Genomic DNA, 19,001 nt, shown 5'->3' on the forward strand with positions numbered 1-19,001 from the left:
CATCAGTTGGTGCCGCCACCGCTAGAAGTGAAATTGAATTTTTCTGTTTTTTAGTTTCAGCCCTTGCGTGGTTAGCTGAGTAGAAAGCCCGTGAAAGGTCCCAATCCTGGAACCGGAGGTGGTTGGCCCATCCCCAGATCTGCTCCTCCCCACTTTCCCCTGCAAGAAAAGCAGACCAGACCACCAGCAAAGGGTTGGGTGGGGGATGGCTTTTAATAAGCAGCGTTGTCTCGGCGAGCGATTACATGGCACTGAAAGGTGCTCTCTTTCCTCCAGGCTGGAGGGAGAAGCCAAGGAGGCTAGGAGGGGGACCCGGAAGGAGACGGCAAGAGGGGTGCCATGCCAGGCTTGGCAAAGCAGCTGCTTCCGTGGCTCGCCAGGGCTTCAAGCCCCTCAGGAGTTCTCCCAGAAGAAGTTGTTGCAAGCCACAGTGAGGGCTGCCACCAGGACCACGAATTCCTGGAAATCGACCTCCCCATCGCCGTTCTCATCCAGGTCATGCATGATCTTGTCCACTGCTTCTGTGTCCTTCTGGGCCTGCAACACAGGAGAGAAGGGGTTCGTTTTTTACAATTGTGTTGTTTTACTACTGCTCCTGTTTGCATTGTTCGCCAACCCCCTGCCCCATGTATTCACAGCTCCATCAAACTCACTCCATGTTCTCGCAGCTCCTCCGTATCTCTCCCTCTCTGCTTTATTCAAACCTCTGCTGTTGTATAGAAACCATTTAAGAACCTGCCTTCTCTCCCACTCCCCTCCCCTGCTCTGACTTCCTGCAAATCCAGGATTGTGATGCTGCTCTACAAATCATCCAATGGGAGCTGTGCTTTGACTTCCTAACATCTTTATGTTATGCAGGAAGATTGTATGCTACCAGTGGTGTAGCATGGGGGGTGCAGGGGGGGCTGGCCGCACCAGGCGCAACATCTGGGGTTAGGGCAAATCCACAGGTTAGGGGGCGCAAATCCACGGGTTAGGGGGCGCAAATCCACGGGTTAGGGGGCGCAAATTACTTGCCTTGCCCCGGGTGCTGACAACCCACGCTACGCCACTGTATGCTACCAGTCCCGTACGCAGCATTGCTTGGGAATTCCCGGGAACCAAAAAGATGAGTGCGGTTTGGAAAACAGTGGTTAAAATCGGTACATTTTCGAAAGGTTCAGCCTGCCATCTTAAATCAAAATGGCACTTGGCTTGCATCCAAACATAGAAGAAAAACCTTCTTCTTGATCTCTGGAACCATCACGCAAAATTTGGTTAGAATGAGCACAGCTTTGAAGGATTCAGCAATCCATCTTGATTCAAAATGGCACCCTGTTATATCCAAACATAGGCAAAAACCCTGCTCCTGGATCTCAGGAAACTCCATTCAAAATTTGGTTACATTATTGTAAGATGTGTCCGAATGCATAGCAAACAAACAGCATTCCAAAATACTTAACAGGACTAGCAGAAAGTTCCTGGTGCTGTTCAAATACCTGGTTTTCTGCAGCAAACTACCCTTGAACATGGAAGCTCTATTTCACTGTATTGGCAAAGAAGCACCGATAGAACTATCCTTTATAAGTAAACCAGTTTGCATTGACATGCAACGCGAACAGAACCCAAGAAAGGCATGCACGGATGGCGGCAGAGCAAGTTTAAATCCACCCAATGCCGGATTTGTGTGCTGCGGAGAGGTCTGGTATCGCTGCGCCGGCCAGTCGGGCTTGCCCTCAGGGATTACTCCATTCCATTTCCCCATCAACACTTTCCATACCTCCAGGAAGCAGCCGAGCTCGTTCTGCAGCAGGTCCTTCAGCTCCTTCTTGCTCAGCTTGTACTTGTCGCCCTCCTTGCCCGAGTAGCTGTGGAAGACGGAGATGAGGCCGTCCATTGCGCTCTCCAGCTGCGACGTCATTTCTGCGGCGGTGGTGGTGGAGGAGGAGAGAAACCCTATAAAAGAACCGACCCTGTGGAGGAATGCAGGTTGACCATCAAACTCCCTGGGTGCATGCATGCAGCCATTAACACACAGCCAGGAAATGTCACACAAGGTGGGAAAACCCACCCGCCCCATGATATAAGAACAGGAGCCTTCTGGGTCAGGCCAATGGCCCATCTAGTCCTGTTTCTCACAGTGGCCAGGCAGATGCCATAATGGGAAGCTCTCAAGCAGAATTCGAACACAAGAGCCCTCTCCCCTCCTATGGTTTCCAGCCACTGGTATCCAGAAGATTTGCTGCCTCCGTATATGGATGCAGAGCATAGCCATCAGTGGCCTTATCCTCAACAAATTTGTCCAGTCCTCTCTTAAAGCCATGCAACTCGCTGCCTCCTGTGGCAGCGAGTTCCGTAGTTTAACTGCACCGCACGAAGAAGTACTTCCTTTTACCTCTCCCAAACCTCCTGCCGACCCCTTTCTGTAGTCAGAAATACACCGTAGATTTGAAGCATGCTTAAAGCACATGACGTCCCCCAATCCTGGGAACTGTAGTTTAAGGGCGCTGAGAGTTGTAGCTCGGTGAAGGGCAAAGTACAGTCTCCAGGATTCTTGGGGGGTGGGCAGGGAATACGCTTTAAACGTATGGTGTGTACACAGATAATTTCCCACCCGTATTCTCAGGCTACCTTTCAGGAGTTTTGAATCAAGGGAGAGAGGTCCAAAGTAAGAGAGAGAGGCTCCGCCATGTTGGCATTCTGGACTGGAGTCTCAGGCATAAAGCACAGCGACAGGGAAAGGGCAGGCATGCTCCTACAGCTCTGTAGAGATTAGTGTGTTGGACTGGGGCTGGATAAACCCAGGTTCAAATCCCCCTGCCAACTCGTTGCCTTTGGGCCAGTCACTCTTGGTCAGTGTAACTAGCACTGCAGGCTTGTTGGGAAGATATAAAGGTAGATAGGGGAGACTGCATTGGCCATCCTCAACTCCTCGAGGGGGGGGGGGTATAACTACAATCAACTAAATGGCACAAGAAGACTCTTGCATTTTCAGTTTTGCAGTTGCTTAAAGGTTGGGGCCACCTGTTCCTGGCTTTGAAAACCCTTGCCCTCGCTTGCTCCCACCACACCTGCCACCCACCCTCACCTGTGCGGGAGCAACCCCCAAACCATCACCCTCACCTCTCTTTCTGTCCTCGGTTCTGTGCGTCGCAGCTGCCTCTGACAAAGCGAGTCCAAAATAGCTGGTCAGTGGCTTTAAATACGATCCCAGCGCCCTCCCCCCAAAGGAAGAAACCGATACCGGCAGCTGGACAATCTGGCTGGGAGCTCACCGGGCAGGCAGTGTCCAAATTTAAAGGGGCAGGGTGGGTGCAGGATTAGGCAGGATTCTCTCCACCACACCCAGATGGAGCAACTAAGCCCAGGGAATGACTGAATACAGTGGAAAAATTCTCATCCTATGCAAACAGGTGTCCTTTCCCCCCCTTTTTACTCCCTGCCGAATACGCGATCCAGAGAACCCTCACGCTTTTTGATGGGGAACTGTGTCGCTCCCCCAAAAGGCTAGCGAATAAAATCTGCCCTGTGCAAGCCCCCAAAAACCCACAGCTGGGAAAGACTGGGGTTCTGCAAGCCCCGTGGTCAACACAGCAAAGCAAATCTTTGGCCTTGTTTTCACAGATTTATTTCTCTGTTTTACTTGACCACCGCTGGAAGTTCTTCTCCCTCCATCGCCCGCTATATTTGTCTGCTCCTTGGCCCGATCAAAGAGCGCAATTGTCCTCTGGGATACATTGAAAGCTCGAAAAGGAAGCCTCATGCTACGTGGCGCCCAAATGTTCAAGGGCGCAGGAGTCAGGGTACTTCTCTTCTTCCACAGCTCAATCCTAGGCAGGGCCGGTTCCTCACCTGGGGAGCCCTGAAGGGCTCACTGGGAACCAGTGGTGTCAAAACAAGGCCAGTACCTGGCGTTTTAATGGCCCACAATGCCCCAGGGCCACTCGGGGGCATTCTGGGAAACTGAAATGGCAGCTCATAGACCCAACCACCCAATGTGTGCTAGGGGCAGCTGCTGGTGGGCCCACCTGGGGTCTTAGCGCCTGCTGTAGTATTGTAGGAATTTATGTATAGGTTGGCAGGAGCAGGGACCAAGCAACGGGAGCTCACCCCGCCGCAGGGTTTCGAACCGCCGACCTTCCGATCGGCAAGTCCTAGGCTCTGTGGTTTAACCCACAGTGAAAGCACGTCAAAGTGCAAGTAGATAAATAGGTACCGCTCCGGCGGGAAGGTAAACGGCGTTTCCGTGCGCTGCTCTGGTTCACCAGAAGCAGCTTAGTTATGCTGGCCACATGACCTGGAAGTTGTACGCCAGCTCCCTCAGCCAATAAAGTGAAATGAGCGTCACAACCCCAGTCGGCTGGACCTACTGGACTGGACCTAATGCTCAGGGGTCCCTTAACCTTTTACCTTTATGTATAGGTTGGGGGGGGGGTTGCCCTCCAGCAGATATCACACACATGCACCCCACTACCAAAATCAGCACAATCACTTTTGTGACTTTTGTGATTTGTCCCCACAAAACACTTCGTCACAGTTTCTCCGTATCTATTCAAAGCGCCTCTGCTGCACAATACCAAACGTAACAATTCACTGACAAATGTATCTATGTACTGGCTCACTGGGAAAACTTCAGAAATTCATATAGACATGTGAGCTCAGCTACTCAGCAGCCCCTCTGCCTGAGTGATAATTCCTGGCATCCTGATACCTGAGTGCCAGACAGGTAGCCATTCCAGAAATAACAAACCCAGATGAAGACAAAAGGGTGTGATTAACATGGCTGGGAAACAGGGAAATGTAAATCTCTCTTTTGTTTCACTTGATAGGTGTATGGTGGAGGGCAAGGGGAGGCATGGGGCAGGGTCCAGGATGCTCAGATTATTGCCACCAGACCTCTCCTTTCATGATGTAACCGTGATGTATGAGTGATGTGGTGTGTGTGTGTGGGGGTGTAACATGGGGATTAGGGATGCGGGTGGCGCTGTGAGTTAAACCACAGAGCCTAGGGCTTGCCAATCAGAAGGTCAGCGGTTCAAATCCCTGCGACGGGGTGAGCTCCCTTTGCTCACTCCCAGCTCCTGCCAACCTAGCAGTTCGAAAGCACGTCAAAGTGCAAGTAGATAAATAGGCACCACTCCAGTGGGAAGGTAAACGGCGTTTCCGTGCGCTGCTCTGGTTCGCCAGAAGCCGCTTAGTCATGCTGGCCACATGACCCGGAAGCTGTACGCCGGCTCCCTCGGCCAATAAAGTGAGATGAGCGCCGCAACCCCAGAGTCGGCCACGACTGGACCTAATGGTCAGGGGTCCCTTTACCTTTAACATGGGGATTAGCAGCTAATAAAAGTTTTGGGGCTCTTTTGTTCGGGGCTGCCATCTTGTTTCACCTGGTAGCAGGTGGGAGTCCTGTCGCAACAGTCTTCAATAAAGACAAGCCTACTGGCTGCTGTTTGCTCTGGTATTCCTGGCTGGTGCCCTTGGTTTTTTTGTCCAAGGGAACCCTCAGATTTCTCCATTAACAGCTGGAAGCCGGTCGTTAACGCCGGTCCTTATCCTACCCATGTTTACTCCGAACTCTGAGTTCAATAAGAGCATTGGAAAGCCGTGCTGGATCAGGCCCATCTAGTCCAGTGTCCTGTCCTAAGAGCTCAAGTGGTGGCTGTTAGAACTGGTAGGGCGGAAGGCAGGGAGCCCAGCAGTAGGTGGCGCCAGAGAGCCAACGGTCCCATCCTTTCTCTTCCTCCCTGCTGAGTTCTACCAGGGGCAACCCTGAGACTAAGCAGGAGGAGGAAGGTGAAAGCCAGGGTCACCCTGTAAGTAAGAAGCCATGGCAGTGCCCCATTTACCCTAATGGACCAGCCTCTGGGGTATAAGCATCAACCAGATGACCCTGGGAAGCTTGCAAGCCGGGCCTGCGTGCAATAGCAACTCTCCCCTCCTGCTGTTGACAGAACGTTAGCAGCCACAGCTAAGCTAACATCATAATTTTCTTTTAAAGCTGTCGCAAGTTGGTGGCCATTGTTGCCTTTTGTGGGAGCATGAATAGGGAGAAGTCCTTCGTTTTGTCTGTCCCAATTCTACCTGACATTTGACTTCACTGGCTGTGCCTGAGTTCTAGTACGATACAAGAGGGAGGAAAAACTTATCCGCTGTCTTTACAACATGCATAATTTCGGACAGCTCTTCTCTCACGTTCCCCCTTCCTTGCCTTTTCTCTAAGACCTACTTGGTAATTGATTAGGGACGCGGGTGGCGCTGTGGGTTAAACCACAGAGCCTAGGACTTGCCGATCAGAAGGTCAGCGGTTCGAATCCCCACGACAGGGTGAGCTCCCGTTGCTCGGTCCCTGCTCCTGCCAACCTAGCAGTTCGAAAGCACGTCAAAGTGCAAGTAGATAAATAGGTATCGCTCCGGCGGGAAGGTAAACTGCGTTTCCGTGCGCTGCTCTGGTTCGCCAGAAGCGGCTTAGTCATGCTGGCCACATGACCCGGAAGCTGTATGTCGGCTCCCTTGGCCAATAAAGCGAGATGAGCGCCGCAGCCCCAGAGTCAGCCACGACTGGACCTAACGGTCAGGGATCCCTTTACCTTTTTATTGCATGGCAGATAAATGTAAGAAAAGATGTCGTACCTGAATTATCTAAATCGATAACCTTGCTAGATGAGGTGATACACCTCATGTAAACAATATACCTCAATACAGTTTTATTTTATTAATTGCATTTATACCCCAAAGAGCTTAAGGTGGCATGCATGGGCCTCCCACGTCTTCATTTAACCCCCAAAACAATCCTGCAAAGTAGGTTAGGATGAGAGGCAGCGACTGGCCCAAGGTCCCTCAAATGAACTTCACGGGGCCAAATTGGGGGGATTTGAACCCTGAACTCTCCCAGGTCCTAGTCTGAAACTCCTACCAGTGGCTCTCACTATGAGTCTTCGACTCTGCGAACTACATGTAATATATGTGTTTCTGTTTCTGCTTGCCTGCACCAACATATCAGCTCTTTTTAAAAAAGTGTTTGTTTCTCCAAAGACGTCTTCAAATTTTCTTCCAACGGTCAAAGAAGAACCCCCTCCCCCCAAAAAACACACCCCAGGATATTTGGGCAGGCCGGCATCAGACCGAAATCATCCTGCGAAATCTCGGCAGCGGCACGTTGGCCGGGCGCGACTCCTGAGAGGTTGGTTGTTTTTTTGGTCAGCGCCCGGTCTATTAATACCGCGAGTACGGTTTCTGCCGTAACGGTGGCATTGTCCGGGGACCTGTAACCCATCCTCTCGATAAGGAGGGCCCGCGATCGGGTGTCTCTGCCAGCTTCCTATCGGACAAAGGGTGCTGTCAGAGGAGTCCGCTCGGGTGACGGATCCGGGCCCACCTGACTCTGGGTTACGCAGGGATGAGAAAGGGCCCTTGTTGAATGAAAACGCGCTGCCCTCAATGGTTGCCGCGGAAACGGAGGAGGCCCGAAACCGGATTCCGGGCCTGGAGCCGGGACAAGCAAAGCCCAAGTGGAAATAAACAAAAAACAGAAAAACCACAACCCACCCACACGCCTCGGGTCCGGTTACGAGACCTGGAGCTTGCAGCAAGAATAAACCGTCCTGGCATTAATGATGCAAAGGGGAGACCATTAATCATGCATCGTGTTATGTTGCTTTTTCCTCCTCCAGAGCTGGATTTGGCATCCTTGTTCTCAGGCGTAAGTCACGATGTTTCATGCCACCCCGGGCACACACATGGGGCAAAATCAGCTCAGGGCAGGCGGGGCTGCAGTTCTTACTCGGCTGCCGTGTGGGGAAACGTCGAGGGCACCCCAGGGGTGTGGCGAAAGGCAGGGCTGGGCACATTTTTTTAGCAAAGCGTGGGAAGGCTTTAGAGTTGCGGGATCAATCTTTTGTTGGGGTGGGGGGGCCTGGTGCAAAATGGCGGCTCGTGGGGGCAGAGCTAGGCTCAACATGGCCGCCGCACTGGGGACAGAGCCCAGCCAACAACAGAGCTTGGGAACTTGCAGTGGGGGGAATAATTACCTACGATACGATAATCTTTATTGTCATTGTACCATACAGAACAACAAAACTGAAAAATCACATAAGACATTCAAAACCCAACCTACGCCAGCCCATGAGCCAAGCATTGTGTATACAAGAGAAAAAACAAAACACAATATTCATTAAGGTAAAGGGACCCCTGACCATTAGGTCCAGTCGTGGACGACTCTGGGGTTGCGGCGCTCATCTCGCTTTATTGGCCAAGGAGCCAGCGTACAGCTTCCGGGACATGTGGCCAGCATGACTAAGCTGCTTCTGGCGAACCAGAGCAGCACACGGAAATGCCGTTTACCTTCCCGCCAGAGTGGTACCTATTTATCTACTTGTACTTTGACGTGCTTTTGAACTGCTAGGTTGGCAGGAGCAGGGACCAAGCAACGGGAGCTCACCCCATCGCGGGGATTCAAACCGCCGATCGGCAAGTCCTAGGCTCTGTGGTTTAACCCACAGCACCACCCGCGTCCCTACAATATTCAGTACAGTCTAATTTGAAGGCACAGGTTAGCTTTGTAATAGCCTATCGTATGTATTGGTTTCATTTATTTGTTTGCTTGCATTTATATCCTGCTTTTAACTCCATGTTAGAAACTATATTGTTCCTGTCCATCCAGACACTGACCAGGCCCAGGCTTCAGCAAGTCGGTGGCCTCATGTGCTTTCCTGCTTTTTATTGTTAATGATGATTATTATTCATAATGGTGATTTTTTAGCCTCCTTGAGTTTCCTAGTTGCTGCTGTAGTCCAGGCGTGACCAACGTTTTCGGGATAGAGGGCACCATTTTAAAATTCCAAGCTATTGCCGTGGGTGCCGCTCACAAAATGGCGTCTGCGTGGATGTGGCATGTCACAAAATGGATGCCCCGGGAGCGTGGCATAACTCAAAATGGCTGTCTTAAGAGGTGCTGGTGGGCACACAGACAATCTCTGCCCTTGGTTCTAGCCCTTGAAGGCTGAAGCAGCCTGGTAGGAATCAAATCAGATTTGCAGAGAAGACTCAGTGTGACTCTTATTGAGGGGAGGTCTGAGTCTCTTTGCATTATATCAGAGGTTTTCAGTCCACGTCTTTTTGAGTCCACGTCTCCCTTGACCACTGCATTATACAGGTTCCTGCAAGGCTGAATGGTAAAGTTTCTATTGCTGTACAAAGTTTCACACGCACCTTCTGCTCCACCCAGGCTCTCTACGGCGTTTCAGACTCTACATTCATTCTACTCACCATCCTCTATGTTAGCAGGTCCCCCCTAGTTTATTTTAGATAGATATAATCATTTGACAATCATTAAAAATAATCAACAAAGCTGCTCAAGAAAAAAAGCCTTCACATCCTTAATATGCTGCAATAAAACATGGCAACGTGAAACAACATTTTTTCTAAAAAGAGAAAGACAAAAACTACTTGAATTGGCTTTTATGGAAGGTCATTATTTTCTTAATGCAATATTGTATTAAGGGGCAACCTGTTTTCCTATAATTTATTTTAGAGTCTTAGGTGTTATTCTTCCTATTACAGCCAAATCCCAAAGTTTCTTAGGACATTCTTTCCACGAAGGGAGTAATGGAACTTTCCAGTTTTGAGCCATTAACATTCTTACAGGTATTTGCAGATAGGAGGCCTGTTCCTTATGTTATTTCTTTAGGATAGGTGACATATAGTTCTGCCCTATCAATACCGGATCTAAGGGAACGTCATACTTCAATACTGTTACTGTTATTCTAATGACCACCTTCCACTATATTTGTGTAAAAGATACACGGCCACCACATGTGGTGATATGTTCCGTTCTGCTTTCTGCAAATCTGCCTCATCTTGGCTTTCTCTGTTGCCTCCGAGTTTGTGGTGCTGTTACCCGCAAAGCCCCTTCGTTTGGTGGGGCTGCATTTCTTATTGTCTCTCTTTGGCCCCCACCTCAGCCTTCCACTTGCTTTATGAGCAGTTGGGACTCATGACATCATTGCCAGGCTATTCCGGCAGCCAAGATTTCACTTCTCTGGCCTGGCGAAGGAGAATGTGAGGGAGTCAGTCTCCAACATTTCTCCAATGAAAATAGGGACGTCCAATTCCATAGTAGTAGTGTGACTAGTGATTATTATTATTATTATTATTATTATTATTATTATTATTATTATACAGCACACATCCTACTGGTTTGCCCCAGCCACGCTGGGTGGCTTCCAACATATATAAAAACATAATAAAACATGAAACATTAAATAAACCTTCCCTCTACAGGGCTGCCTTCAGATGTCTTCTAAGGGTTGTATAGTTATTTATCTATACAGGGGGTCACATAACTCTGTACTCTCCAACATTTCTCCAATGAAAATAGGGACGTCCTAAGGAAAAGCGGGACATTCCAGGATCAAATCAGAAACCGGGATGGCTTCTGCAAATCTGGGACTGTCCCTGGAAAACAGGGACACTTGGAGGGTCTGACAACATCAGGGCTTGCTCCAGTCAGATTGTAAGCTCCCCCCCCCCCCAATTTTCCATGTTATACCATTTGTCTTAGTACTTTAAAATTGTAAACCACCTTGGATGCCTCGGCAGAAACATGGCTTATTAATGCAATGAAATAATAATAATAATAATAATAATAATAATAATAATAATAATAATGACAGAGTGTGGGAGTTGGGTCTACTCCTGCCTTGCCTCTCCACACAGATATGTTATAGTCAACATAGTGAATCACTGGGTAGTGATTGATATGGTTGCTTGCATGCCATTTTGAACAATGACTAGCCAGAGCATGAAACCAGGGGCAAATTCCAGATTGCCAACAAGAGCACACCTCGGTTGGTTCTGCTTCTGAGTTGGCAAGCCGGCCGCCATTTTGTATTCCCCCACAATGCACTGGATATGGTGGGGGGAATTGGCAGGTGCCACCAGAACGCACACAGAGAAGGTGGAGGATATTCCACGAATAGTCTACAAAATGGCCTTCGATGAGTAGACGAGGGCCTTGAAAATTAAAAAAAAGAGAAGCGCATCAAATTCTACCAGAAAGGTAGTGAAATGTTTGGCCCAGCTTTGCATTAAAGTACCGGTCATCGGCCACTAGTGGGCGACGTGTGCTGTCATCTCTACTGCTTCCCAGGCCTTTGCCACCGAGAACTTCAGCTGATTTTGCAAGAGTTTAAGGCGTGGACCAGTGATGCTCCAGAGACCTGCCAGCATTCCATCGCTCTCCGAATTCCTCCACGGTCTAATATTTCTCTCTTGCTTCCTGTCCCCAAACAGTTGTGTAATTGTGTAATTGCGCTGCGGCGCTGTGCAATGGAGCCTTGTCATTTTTCCAGAATGGAACGACGTTCTGGAATGTTCCCACTTCCACCCAGCCTTCCGCATGGCCCTTGATTTATTTTCTTTTATGAAATACATGTAAAAGGTTTCGGTTTTTTAAAGAAAAGCACAGTCATTCCTGTGGTATCTGGGCACGGCGGCACATCACGGTCACACTGCGCGCCGTACATTTAACGGAGGATTATACCACTTCAAGGGACGCGGGTGGCGCTGTGGTCTAAACCACAGAGCCTAGGGCTTGCCAATCGGAAGGACGGTGGTTCGAATCCCTGTGATGGGGTGAGCTCCCGTTGCTCAATCCCTGCTCCTGCCAACCTAGCAGTTCGAAAGCACGTCAAAGTGCAAGTAGATAAATAGGTACCACTCTGGCAGGAAGGTAAAGGGCGTTTCTGTGCGCTGCTCTGGTTTGCCAGAAGTGGCTTAGTCATGCTGGCCACATGACCCGGAAGCTGTACGCCAGCTCCCTCGGCCAATAAAGCGAGATGAGCGCCGCAACCCCAGAGTCATCCATGACTGGACCTAACAGTCAGGGGTCCCTTTACCTTTACCTATACCACTTCAACAGTCATACCCCCCCCAAAAGAATAATAATAATAATCCTGGGAGCTTTTGTTTGTTAAGGGTGCTGAGCATTAGTACCGTAGGTGGTCCTGCTTCCCTTCACAGAACTAAAATTTTCAGAATTCCCTGGGAAGAGGGGTTTATTGCTAAACCGCTCTGAGAATTGTAGCTCTCTGGCCCTTGCTTACATTCTCTGTATCAGCAACTGGCAACTCCTGTCATATGTCTGGAATCTTCCTGACAAAATGGTGTCGGGGCGGAATTTTCCAGAACTGGTAAAAATGTCTGGGAAAGCCCATATTTGAAGTATTCTGGGGTGTTGTTTTTTTTGGAGAATTTCCTAAAAAATAGCTAAAGCGTATACTTTTTAATGGAGATCTTGCAAAAAATAAAAAATAAAAGCTCAACAACATTTGCTCCGTCGGGATTTTCACTTTTTGAAATGTGGAAACCCTAATGTACAGTCCACTCATGAAGGGTTTTAACTTATAGGGGTACCCAGACAAGTCCTATTACATGCCAAGGCACCTGAGCCACAAAGTTCCCAGGAGAACAATAAAGCACACTGAGATGAAGTATTTTGGTATATGGGTTCAAATAGGCCACAACATGGCCGTCCATGATGGAGAGGTGAGGTAGAGTACCTCCACCCCTAAGCTGGACAACTATTGAGGCCCACTGATAAAGAGGTGAGCGGACTTCTGAGAAGACCCATCGGTGGGTTTACTCTGAGTAGGACTAGTTGTCCCAGAAAGGCCTATTATAGCCTATTGATATCTATCTTGTTGACCCCTCAAAAGCTGCCATAATATATTGCCTGAACTAATTATTAATGGTGGGGAGGAGAAAACCCAGAGCTCTTCACTACAGTATAAGCTTTCTAGAAAGGTGTCATTTTTCAACAACACAGCGTCTAGGATATCATCCTTCCATAGGCTTGATTTCGAAAATCGGAAGCTTGTTGCGTTTGGTCAACGTGGAGTAACTGTGCGCTGTACGCTTCCGGTCACCCTATCCGCTGGAATCCCACCCCTACCCCCGACCCACCTTCCAACCCTTCTCTTCCCTTGGAGCCAGAGGATACATGCTGCAGGCTTGTGTTAGGTTCCCTACCATCAGGGCCGTCTTAAGCACATCCGACGCTGTGGTGCAAAGATCTCTACGGCGCTCCCCCCCTCGTTTCCCAGAGTTGTCGACCTTTTCCAAAGCCTCTGCGGGAATCACTCTCCTCCCGCAGAGGCTTGGGAAGGAAGCTTCATGCCCGATAGCCAGTACGTTTCCGAGCACAATTCAAAGTGTTGGCACTAACCTTTAAAGCCCTAAACGGCCTCGGCCCAGTATACCTGAAGGAGCGTCTCCACCCCCATCGTTCCGCCTGGACACTGAGGTCCAGCGCCGAGGGGCTTCAGGCGGTTCCCTTGCTGCGAGAAGCCAAGTTACAGGGAACAGGCAGAGGGCCTTCTTGGTGGTGGCACCCACCCTGTGGAACGCCCTCCCACCAGATGTCAAGGAGAAAAACAACTACCAGACTTTTAGAAGACATCCGAAGGCAGCCCTGTTTAGGGAAGCTTTGAATGTTTAATAAGTTATTGTATTTTAGTGTTCTGTTGGAAGCCGCCCAGAGTGGCTGGGGAAACCCCGCGAGATGGGCAGGGTATAAATAAATTATTATTATTATTATTATTATTATTATTATTATTATTATTATTATTAGCTGGCTTAGGGAAGTTAGGTGGGGGCCGTCCCCCTATTATTTGCCACCTGAGGCAGATGTGTCACTTTATTGAATAGCAGAGCCGGTTCTGGTACTTTCTGAACAGGAAGGGGTTGGGAACGGAGGGTTGTGTGGGGGAGAAGGGGAGCTGTTTACAACTGTATTTTTTCTCCCTGTGCCAAGACAGAGAACTCATTCAGTTCCTTGGTCCAGTAGCACCAGCAGTGCTGAGCCTCACCCCTTCCTTTGCCCGTGGGATTTTGGAAAAGCGTCTCTCTCTGTGTGTGCACAGGAACCGGGGGGGGGGGGGAGCAGTGGAACGACCAAGATGTTTGCAAGAACACGGGGTGGGTCGGAACGGAGGGAGCTGGATCTGATGTCGAAGCACAAGAAGAGCAGTGTCTCAAATCCAGGGGTGGATTTAGAGGCTGCCCCACCCCTGGTCACCACCGCCTGCGCGAAGGGTGCCAGCGTTCCTTGCTAAAACATCGCCATCAATCGACCAGCAAGTCAAGGAGGGAGACTGACGTCACTTGCTGTTTTGAGGAGCGAACGTGCCATGGGCCGGCCTTTCATAGAATCATAGAACGGTAGAGTTGGATATATGGGATAGCTGTATGGATATATGGGATATACTCTATGGGAGTAGATAGATTTATTACGGTCGGAGACCAGCTTATAAAACACACTTGGGGGTACAATCCCAGAAAGAAAACAAACAGTTAAAACAATGTACAACAATAAATTTAACATTTATAAATGTGATAAGCCTATAGACACTTAAAACTTTAAGATAAGCTACCGCATAAATAGGGAGCCGGCATACAGCTTCTGGGTCATGTGGCCAGCATGACTAAGCTGCTTACGCCGTTTTCCTTCCCGCCGGAGCAGTACCTATTTATCTACTTGCACTTTGACATGCTTTCGAACTGCTAGGTTGGCAGGAACAGGGACCAAGCAATGGGAGCTCACCCCATCGCAGGGATTCGAACCGCCGACCTTCTGATCAGCAGCCCTAGGCTCTGTGGTTTAACCCACAGCACCACCCGTGTCCCTAGGAGATAGGATAGCCACCTTCAAATATCTCAAGAGCTGTCCCATGGAAGATGGAGCAAGCTTGATTTCAACATCAGGAAAAATATTCTGACTGTCAGAGCTGTTCAACAGTGGAAAGGTCTCCCCTTGGGAGGTTGTGGACTCTCCTTCCTTGAAGGTTTTGAAGCAGAGGTTGGGGGGCCATCTGTCATGGATGCTTTAGCTCGGTCCAGTATATAAGGATGGCCTCGGTCCAGTATATCTGAAGGAGCGTCTCCACCCCCATCATTCTACCTGGACACTGAGGTCCAGCTCCGAGGGCCTTCTGGCGGTTCCCTCACTGCGAGAAGCCAAGTTACAGGGAACCAGACAGAGGGCCTTCTTGGTAGTGGCACCCGCCCTGTGGAACGCCCTCCCACCAGATGTCAAAGAGAACAAGACCTACCAGACTTTTAGAAGACATCTGAAGGCAGCCCTGTTTAGGGAAGCTTTGAATGTTTGATGCATTACTGTATTTTAATATTTTGTTGGAAGCCGCCCAGAGTGCCCGGGGAAGCCCAGCCAGATGGGCAGGGTATAAATAATAAATTATCATCATCATCATCATCATCATCATCATCATCATCATCATCATCATTATTTGCTGAGATTCCTGCATTGCAGAGGGTTGGACTAGATGACCCAGGGTCCCTTCCAACTCTAAGATTCTATGATTCTACCATTTGGCGGTGGCTGATAACTACCGAAGCTGGAGGGGTGGTGGGCAGGGCATCTAATGGGAGGGGGAGCCATCTCATTCTCTCTCCCTTGTCCCTTGCAAAGGGACAATGGGCACAAAGCAATTCTCAAACGCAAGCACCAGATTTGGATGACGCCAAGGTTGCAGGTTCGACCCCAGGACGGGACAGCTGCATATTCCTGCATTGCAGAGGGTGGGCTTAGATGTTCCTCAGGGTCTAAAATTCTATGATCCTATGATTCCCATCATCTCTGACCATTGGCCATGCTGGCTGCCAGGGGTTGGGAGTGCAGCAACATCTGGAGGGCTGCAGGCTCCCTAAACCTACGAGGAAGAACAATTTGCTTTTATTCTCTAATATGTGACGTGGTTGACGGATCTGTGCCTGCAGCATCTTCTGGGTCAGAGATGAGTCATGGGTGCTGATGGCGAAGCCAAGTCAACATAAAACATGCAGCCATGGTGTCTGCCAGCTCAGCACATTGAAGGGTTCATGGGAGACGCTCCTTGCTCAGAGAAGCCACATTGGTCTAGCGCTTGGATTATTCAATTTGTTAATGATCTGGAGTGAAGGAGGGTGATCTCAATTCTGGAGTAGCCGACAGTTACCCTGCCTAGGCATTAAGTGCCACAGCCCTTTTCAGAGAGACCCATTCACCTGCGGGTAGATGACCTGAATCAGAGAGAATTAGGGCTTCCTTTAACTCTGCCTTGCATCTAGGAAATGCCTCTGGGCAGGTGCAGAGTGCCTTTTGCTTGCCAAACTGAGTAACCACCACCACCACCTAATCACCAGCCAGATGAAAGGCATGGGGCACAGAGGAAGGCTGGTTTGAAGACTAGGCGCCCACATAGTACCCACAGGTGCCAGTGTACTCTCCAGTCCCTCTAATGGTGCCCACAAAATATCTCTTTCAAAATTCAGAATGCACAAGGGGGGGTTTTGCTCTTCCAGCTCAGTTCCTGTCTGCACTGGCTCATTCTCCTACACTGAAAGCACCCTCTTAAACATGCCAGGATTAGATCTTCCCATTCTGGACAGAGAAGAGGTGCAAAGAGCTTCTCTCTGTGAGTGAGCACAGTGGTCCCTGATGTGGGTGCCTTTTCCCTGTTGGGCAGCAGCCGATTGGGGGCAGGAATGCCATTTTCACTCTTTCAAATGCTGCAGCCGTTTTGTGCTAGGCTGCACCCCCACAGCAGCTACAGCTAAATACTACTGATTATTATTACAGTGGTACCTCGGGTTACATATGCTTCAGGTTACAGACTCTGCTAACCCAGAAATATTACCTCGGGTTAAGAACTTTGCTTTAGGATGAGAACAGAAATCGTGCTCCGGCGGCGCGGCGGCAGCAGGAGGCCCCATCAGCTAAAGTGGTGCTTCAGGTTAAGAACAGCTTCAGGTTAAAAACAGACCTCCAGAACGAATTAAGTTCTTAACCCGAGGTACCACTGTATTATTATTATTGTTGTTGTTGTTGATGTTGTTAAATTACAAGTACTATTACTGTATTTATGCCACAGAGAAAACAGCACAATCATAAAACCATGTAATAAAATCCACACAAAAAAACAATTAAAAACCCTGCAGCAGTGAGTTCCATAGATTCACAACCGCACAGTGCAGATTTGCAGTGCTTTGTTTAGTCTCTCCTAAACGTGCTGGCTCCCAGTCGTTCCCTGGGCAGTGCCAACGTTCCAGCAGAGAGAGAGAGAGAGAAAATAAAAATAATATCAACCTTCCATCCTATCCCCTCCATCACCCAGCTGCCCCCACCCCCAAACTAACCCACCAAATGTGTTTGCCTTTTCCTGATAGGTACTCCAAACATCTGGATCGTTTCAGCTGCCCTTTAAGGGCCGTCACACAGTGGAAAAGCGCCCCCTTTGTACCCAGAAGGTCCCAGGTCTTGAAATGTCTCTCACCTGAAACCCTGACATTCAAGTGTAGCAAAAGCTAAGACGAACAAATGACCTGGTGTGATATAAGGCAGTTTCCTGTTTTCCTTATCAACACAGCTTTTTATTCAGAACAATGAGGACTAGGATCTTAACTTGACTTTTTGGCAGTGCCGCCTGTCTGAAACCCTTGAACGCAGCTGCCTGTCTGTGGAGACAATGGGAATATTGATCTAGATAGACCAGGATAAGAAGACCCTGTTGGATAAGACCCCCAGCCCCTCTCTAGACCTGTCCTCGCAGGTGCCAACCACCAGCGACAAACCCACAAGCACAACAGCCCTCTCCCCTCCTGCGTTTCCCTCCGGCCACAGAGGCAGAGCGTAACCCATGTGGCTAGTAGCTATGAATAGCCTTCTATTCCCATGTATATGCCCAATCCGCTTTTAAAGCCATTCCAGTTGCCGGCCATCACTGCATTCCTGTGGCAGAGAGTTCCACAGGTGAACCGTCCTGAATCTCCCAACACTCAGCTTTGCCTGCAAGTTCTGCTGTTGTGGAGGAAAAGAGCCTCTCTCCATGTTATCCATGAGATGTGTAATTCTGCAAACTTCTGTCAAGCAAACCTTTTCCCTCGCCTAAAAGCTGAAAAGTCCCAGATGCTGAGGCGCTCTGTTTTGTGTGTCCTTTTCTTAGGAGAGCAGAGAGGAGGGGAAAGCCATGCTCAGTGCTGCCCCTTCCCCAATCCCCTTAAATCGAAACCACTTACTTAAAACCTGGAGGGATCTTGCGTGCGGCTGCTGCAGCAGATCTGGGCTAGGTGGGTGCCAGAGGGACTTGCCTTGTACCCGGGTCTGGACCCTCCCCCCGGACCCTCCCCACCTCCGAGCACCAATGAAGGGAAGTCGGCAACCGGTCAGAAAGCACAGAAGTCTGTTTGTCTAGCCTGCTGTGGCCCAGCAGAAGAGGCCGTGGGCATAACAAAGGCCAATTGTGCCCCATCTCCGAAAAACAGCCGGCTCTCACACCCGCTACCTCTCAATTCTTCCTTCATAAAATGAAGGTGGGGGAGAAAAAATAACCCTCTGAGGTTTTTCAAGCAGCCAAGCTCAAATATTCGGTGCCCGGGTGCTTTTCGCTTGTTTGTTTTTTTACACAGCGTCCAAAATTCTGGGACAGGGAAAGCAAAAAAGGGGTTATTGATTGGGGATGCTGAAGCTGTGTCCCCGCAGGTGTTGCAGAACTACAACTCCCATGAACCTTTGCGGTTGGCCACGCTGGCTAGGGGCTGATGGGAGTTTTGAGCAGCGACAACTGGAGAACCACAAGCTCTCCATCTCTGTCCTGCGCCTCTCTACGTGCATTTAATGTGTGATCCCTAATTGGTTGGGACCATAGCTGTCAACTTACAGATTTGAAAATAAGGGACCAGCAGCCTCGAAAATAAGGGATCAGCAGCCAAAATAAGGGATTTTCCGGGCACAGGTATGTTCAACTTCTGAGCCCCTCTGAGCCAAAGGCAGAAAGCCCAGCCAGCAGCCAAATGAAGCCTCATCAGTAAGGGACAGCAGCGGGACATGGCGCTGGGATAAGGGATTGTCCCGCCAATTAACGGACACTTGACAGCTATGGTTGGGACGTGTGTCTAGGAGAGGGGTGGGCATGCAGCTGGAATCCCAACTCCCACAATCCCCAGCGGTTGGCCAGGCTGGCTGAGGTTCA

The 19,001-nt window shown here is 49.5% G+C and overlaps 1 protein-coding gene across 4 annotated transcripts; it reads right to left on the bottom strand.

The window, feature by feature from the left end:
* Positions 1 to 194: 194 nt before the first annotated feature.
* Positions 195 to 18,140, bottom strand: LOC114586864 (protein S100-A1). Of its 4 annotated transcripts, none has more exons than XM_028710707.2 (3): positions 18,049 to 18,140; positions 1,760 to 1,952; positions 195 to 537 (listed from the first exon to the last, which is right to left on the bottom strand). In XM_028710707.2, the coding sequence occupies exons 2-3, from the start codon at positions 1,898 to 1,900 to the stop codon at positions 394 to 396; spliced, it is 285 nt and encodes a 94-aa protein (XP_028566540.1). In that variant the 5' UTR covers positions 1,901 to 1,952; positions 18,049 to 18,140; the 3' UTR covers positions 195 to 393. The 4 variants fall into 4 exon arrangements, with proteins under 4 accessions (XP_028566540.1, XP_028566542.1, XP_028566539.1 ...); XM_028710709.2 differs by having other exon boundaries at positions 1,760 to 1,902; positions 18,049 to 18,134; XM_028710706.2 differs by lacking the exon at positions 18,049 to 18,140 and adding an exon at positions 3,103 to 3,222.
* Positions 18,141 to 19,001: the final 861 nt, after the last annotated feature.

Source organism: Podarcis muralis, chromosome 16 (genome assembly GCF_964188315.1).
Source record: "Podarcis muralis chromosome 16, rPodMur119.hap1.1, whole genome shotgun sequence".
NCBI lineage: Eukaryota > Metazoa > Chordata > Lepidosauria > Squamata > Lacertidae > Podarcis > Podarcis muralis.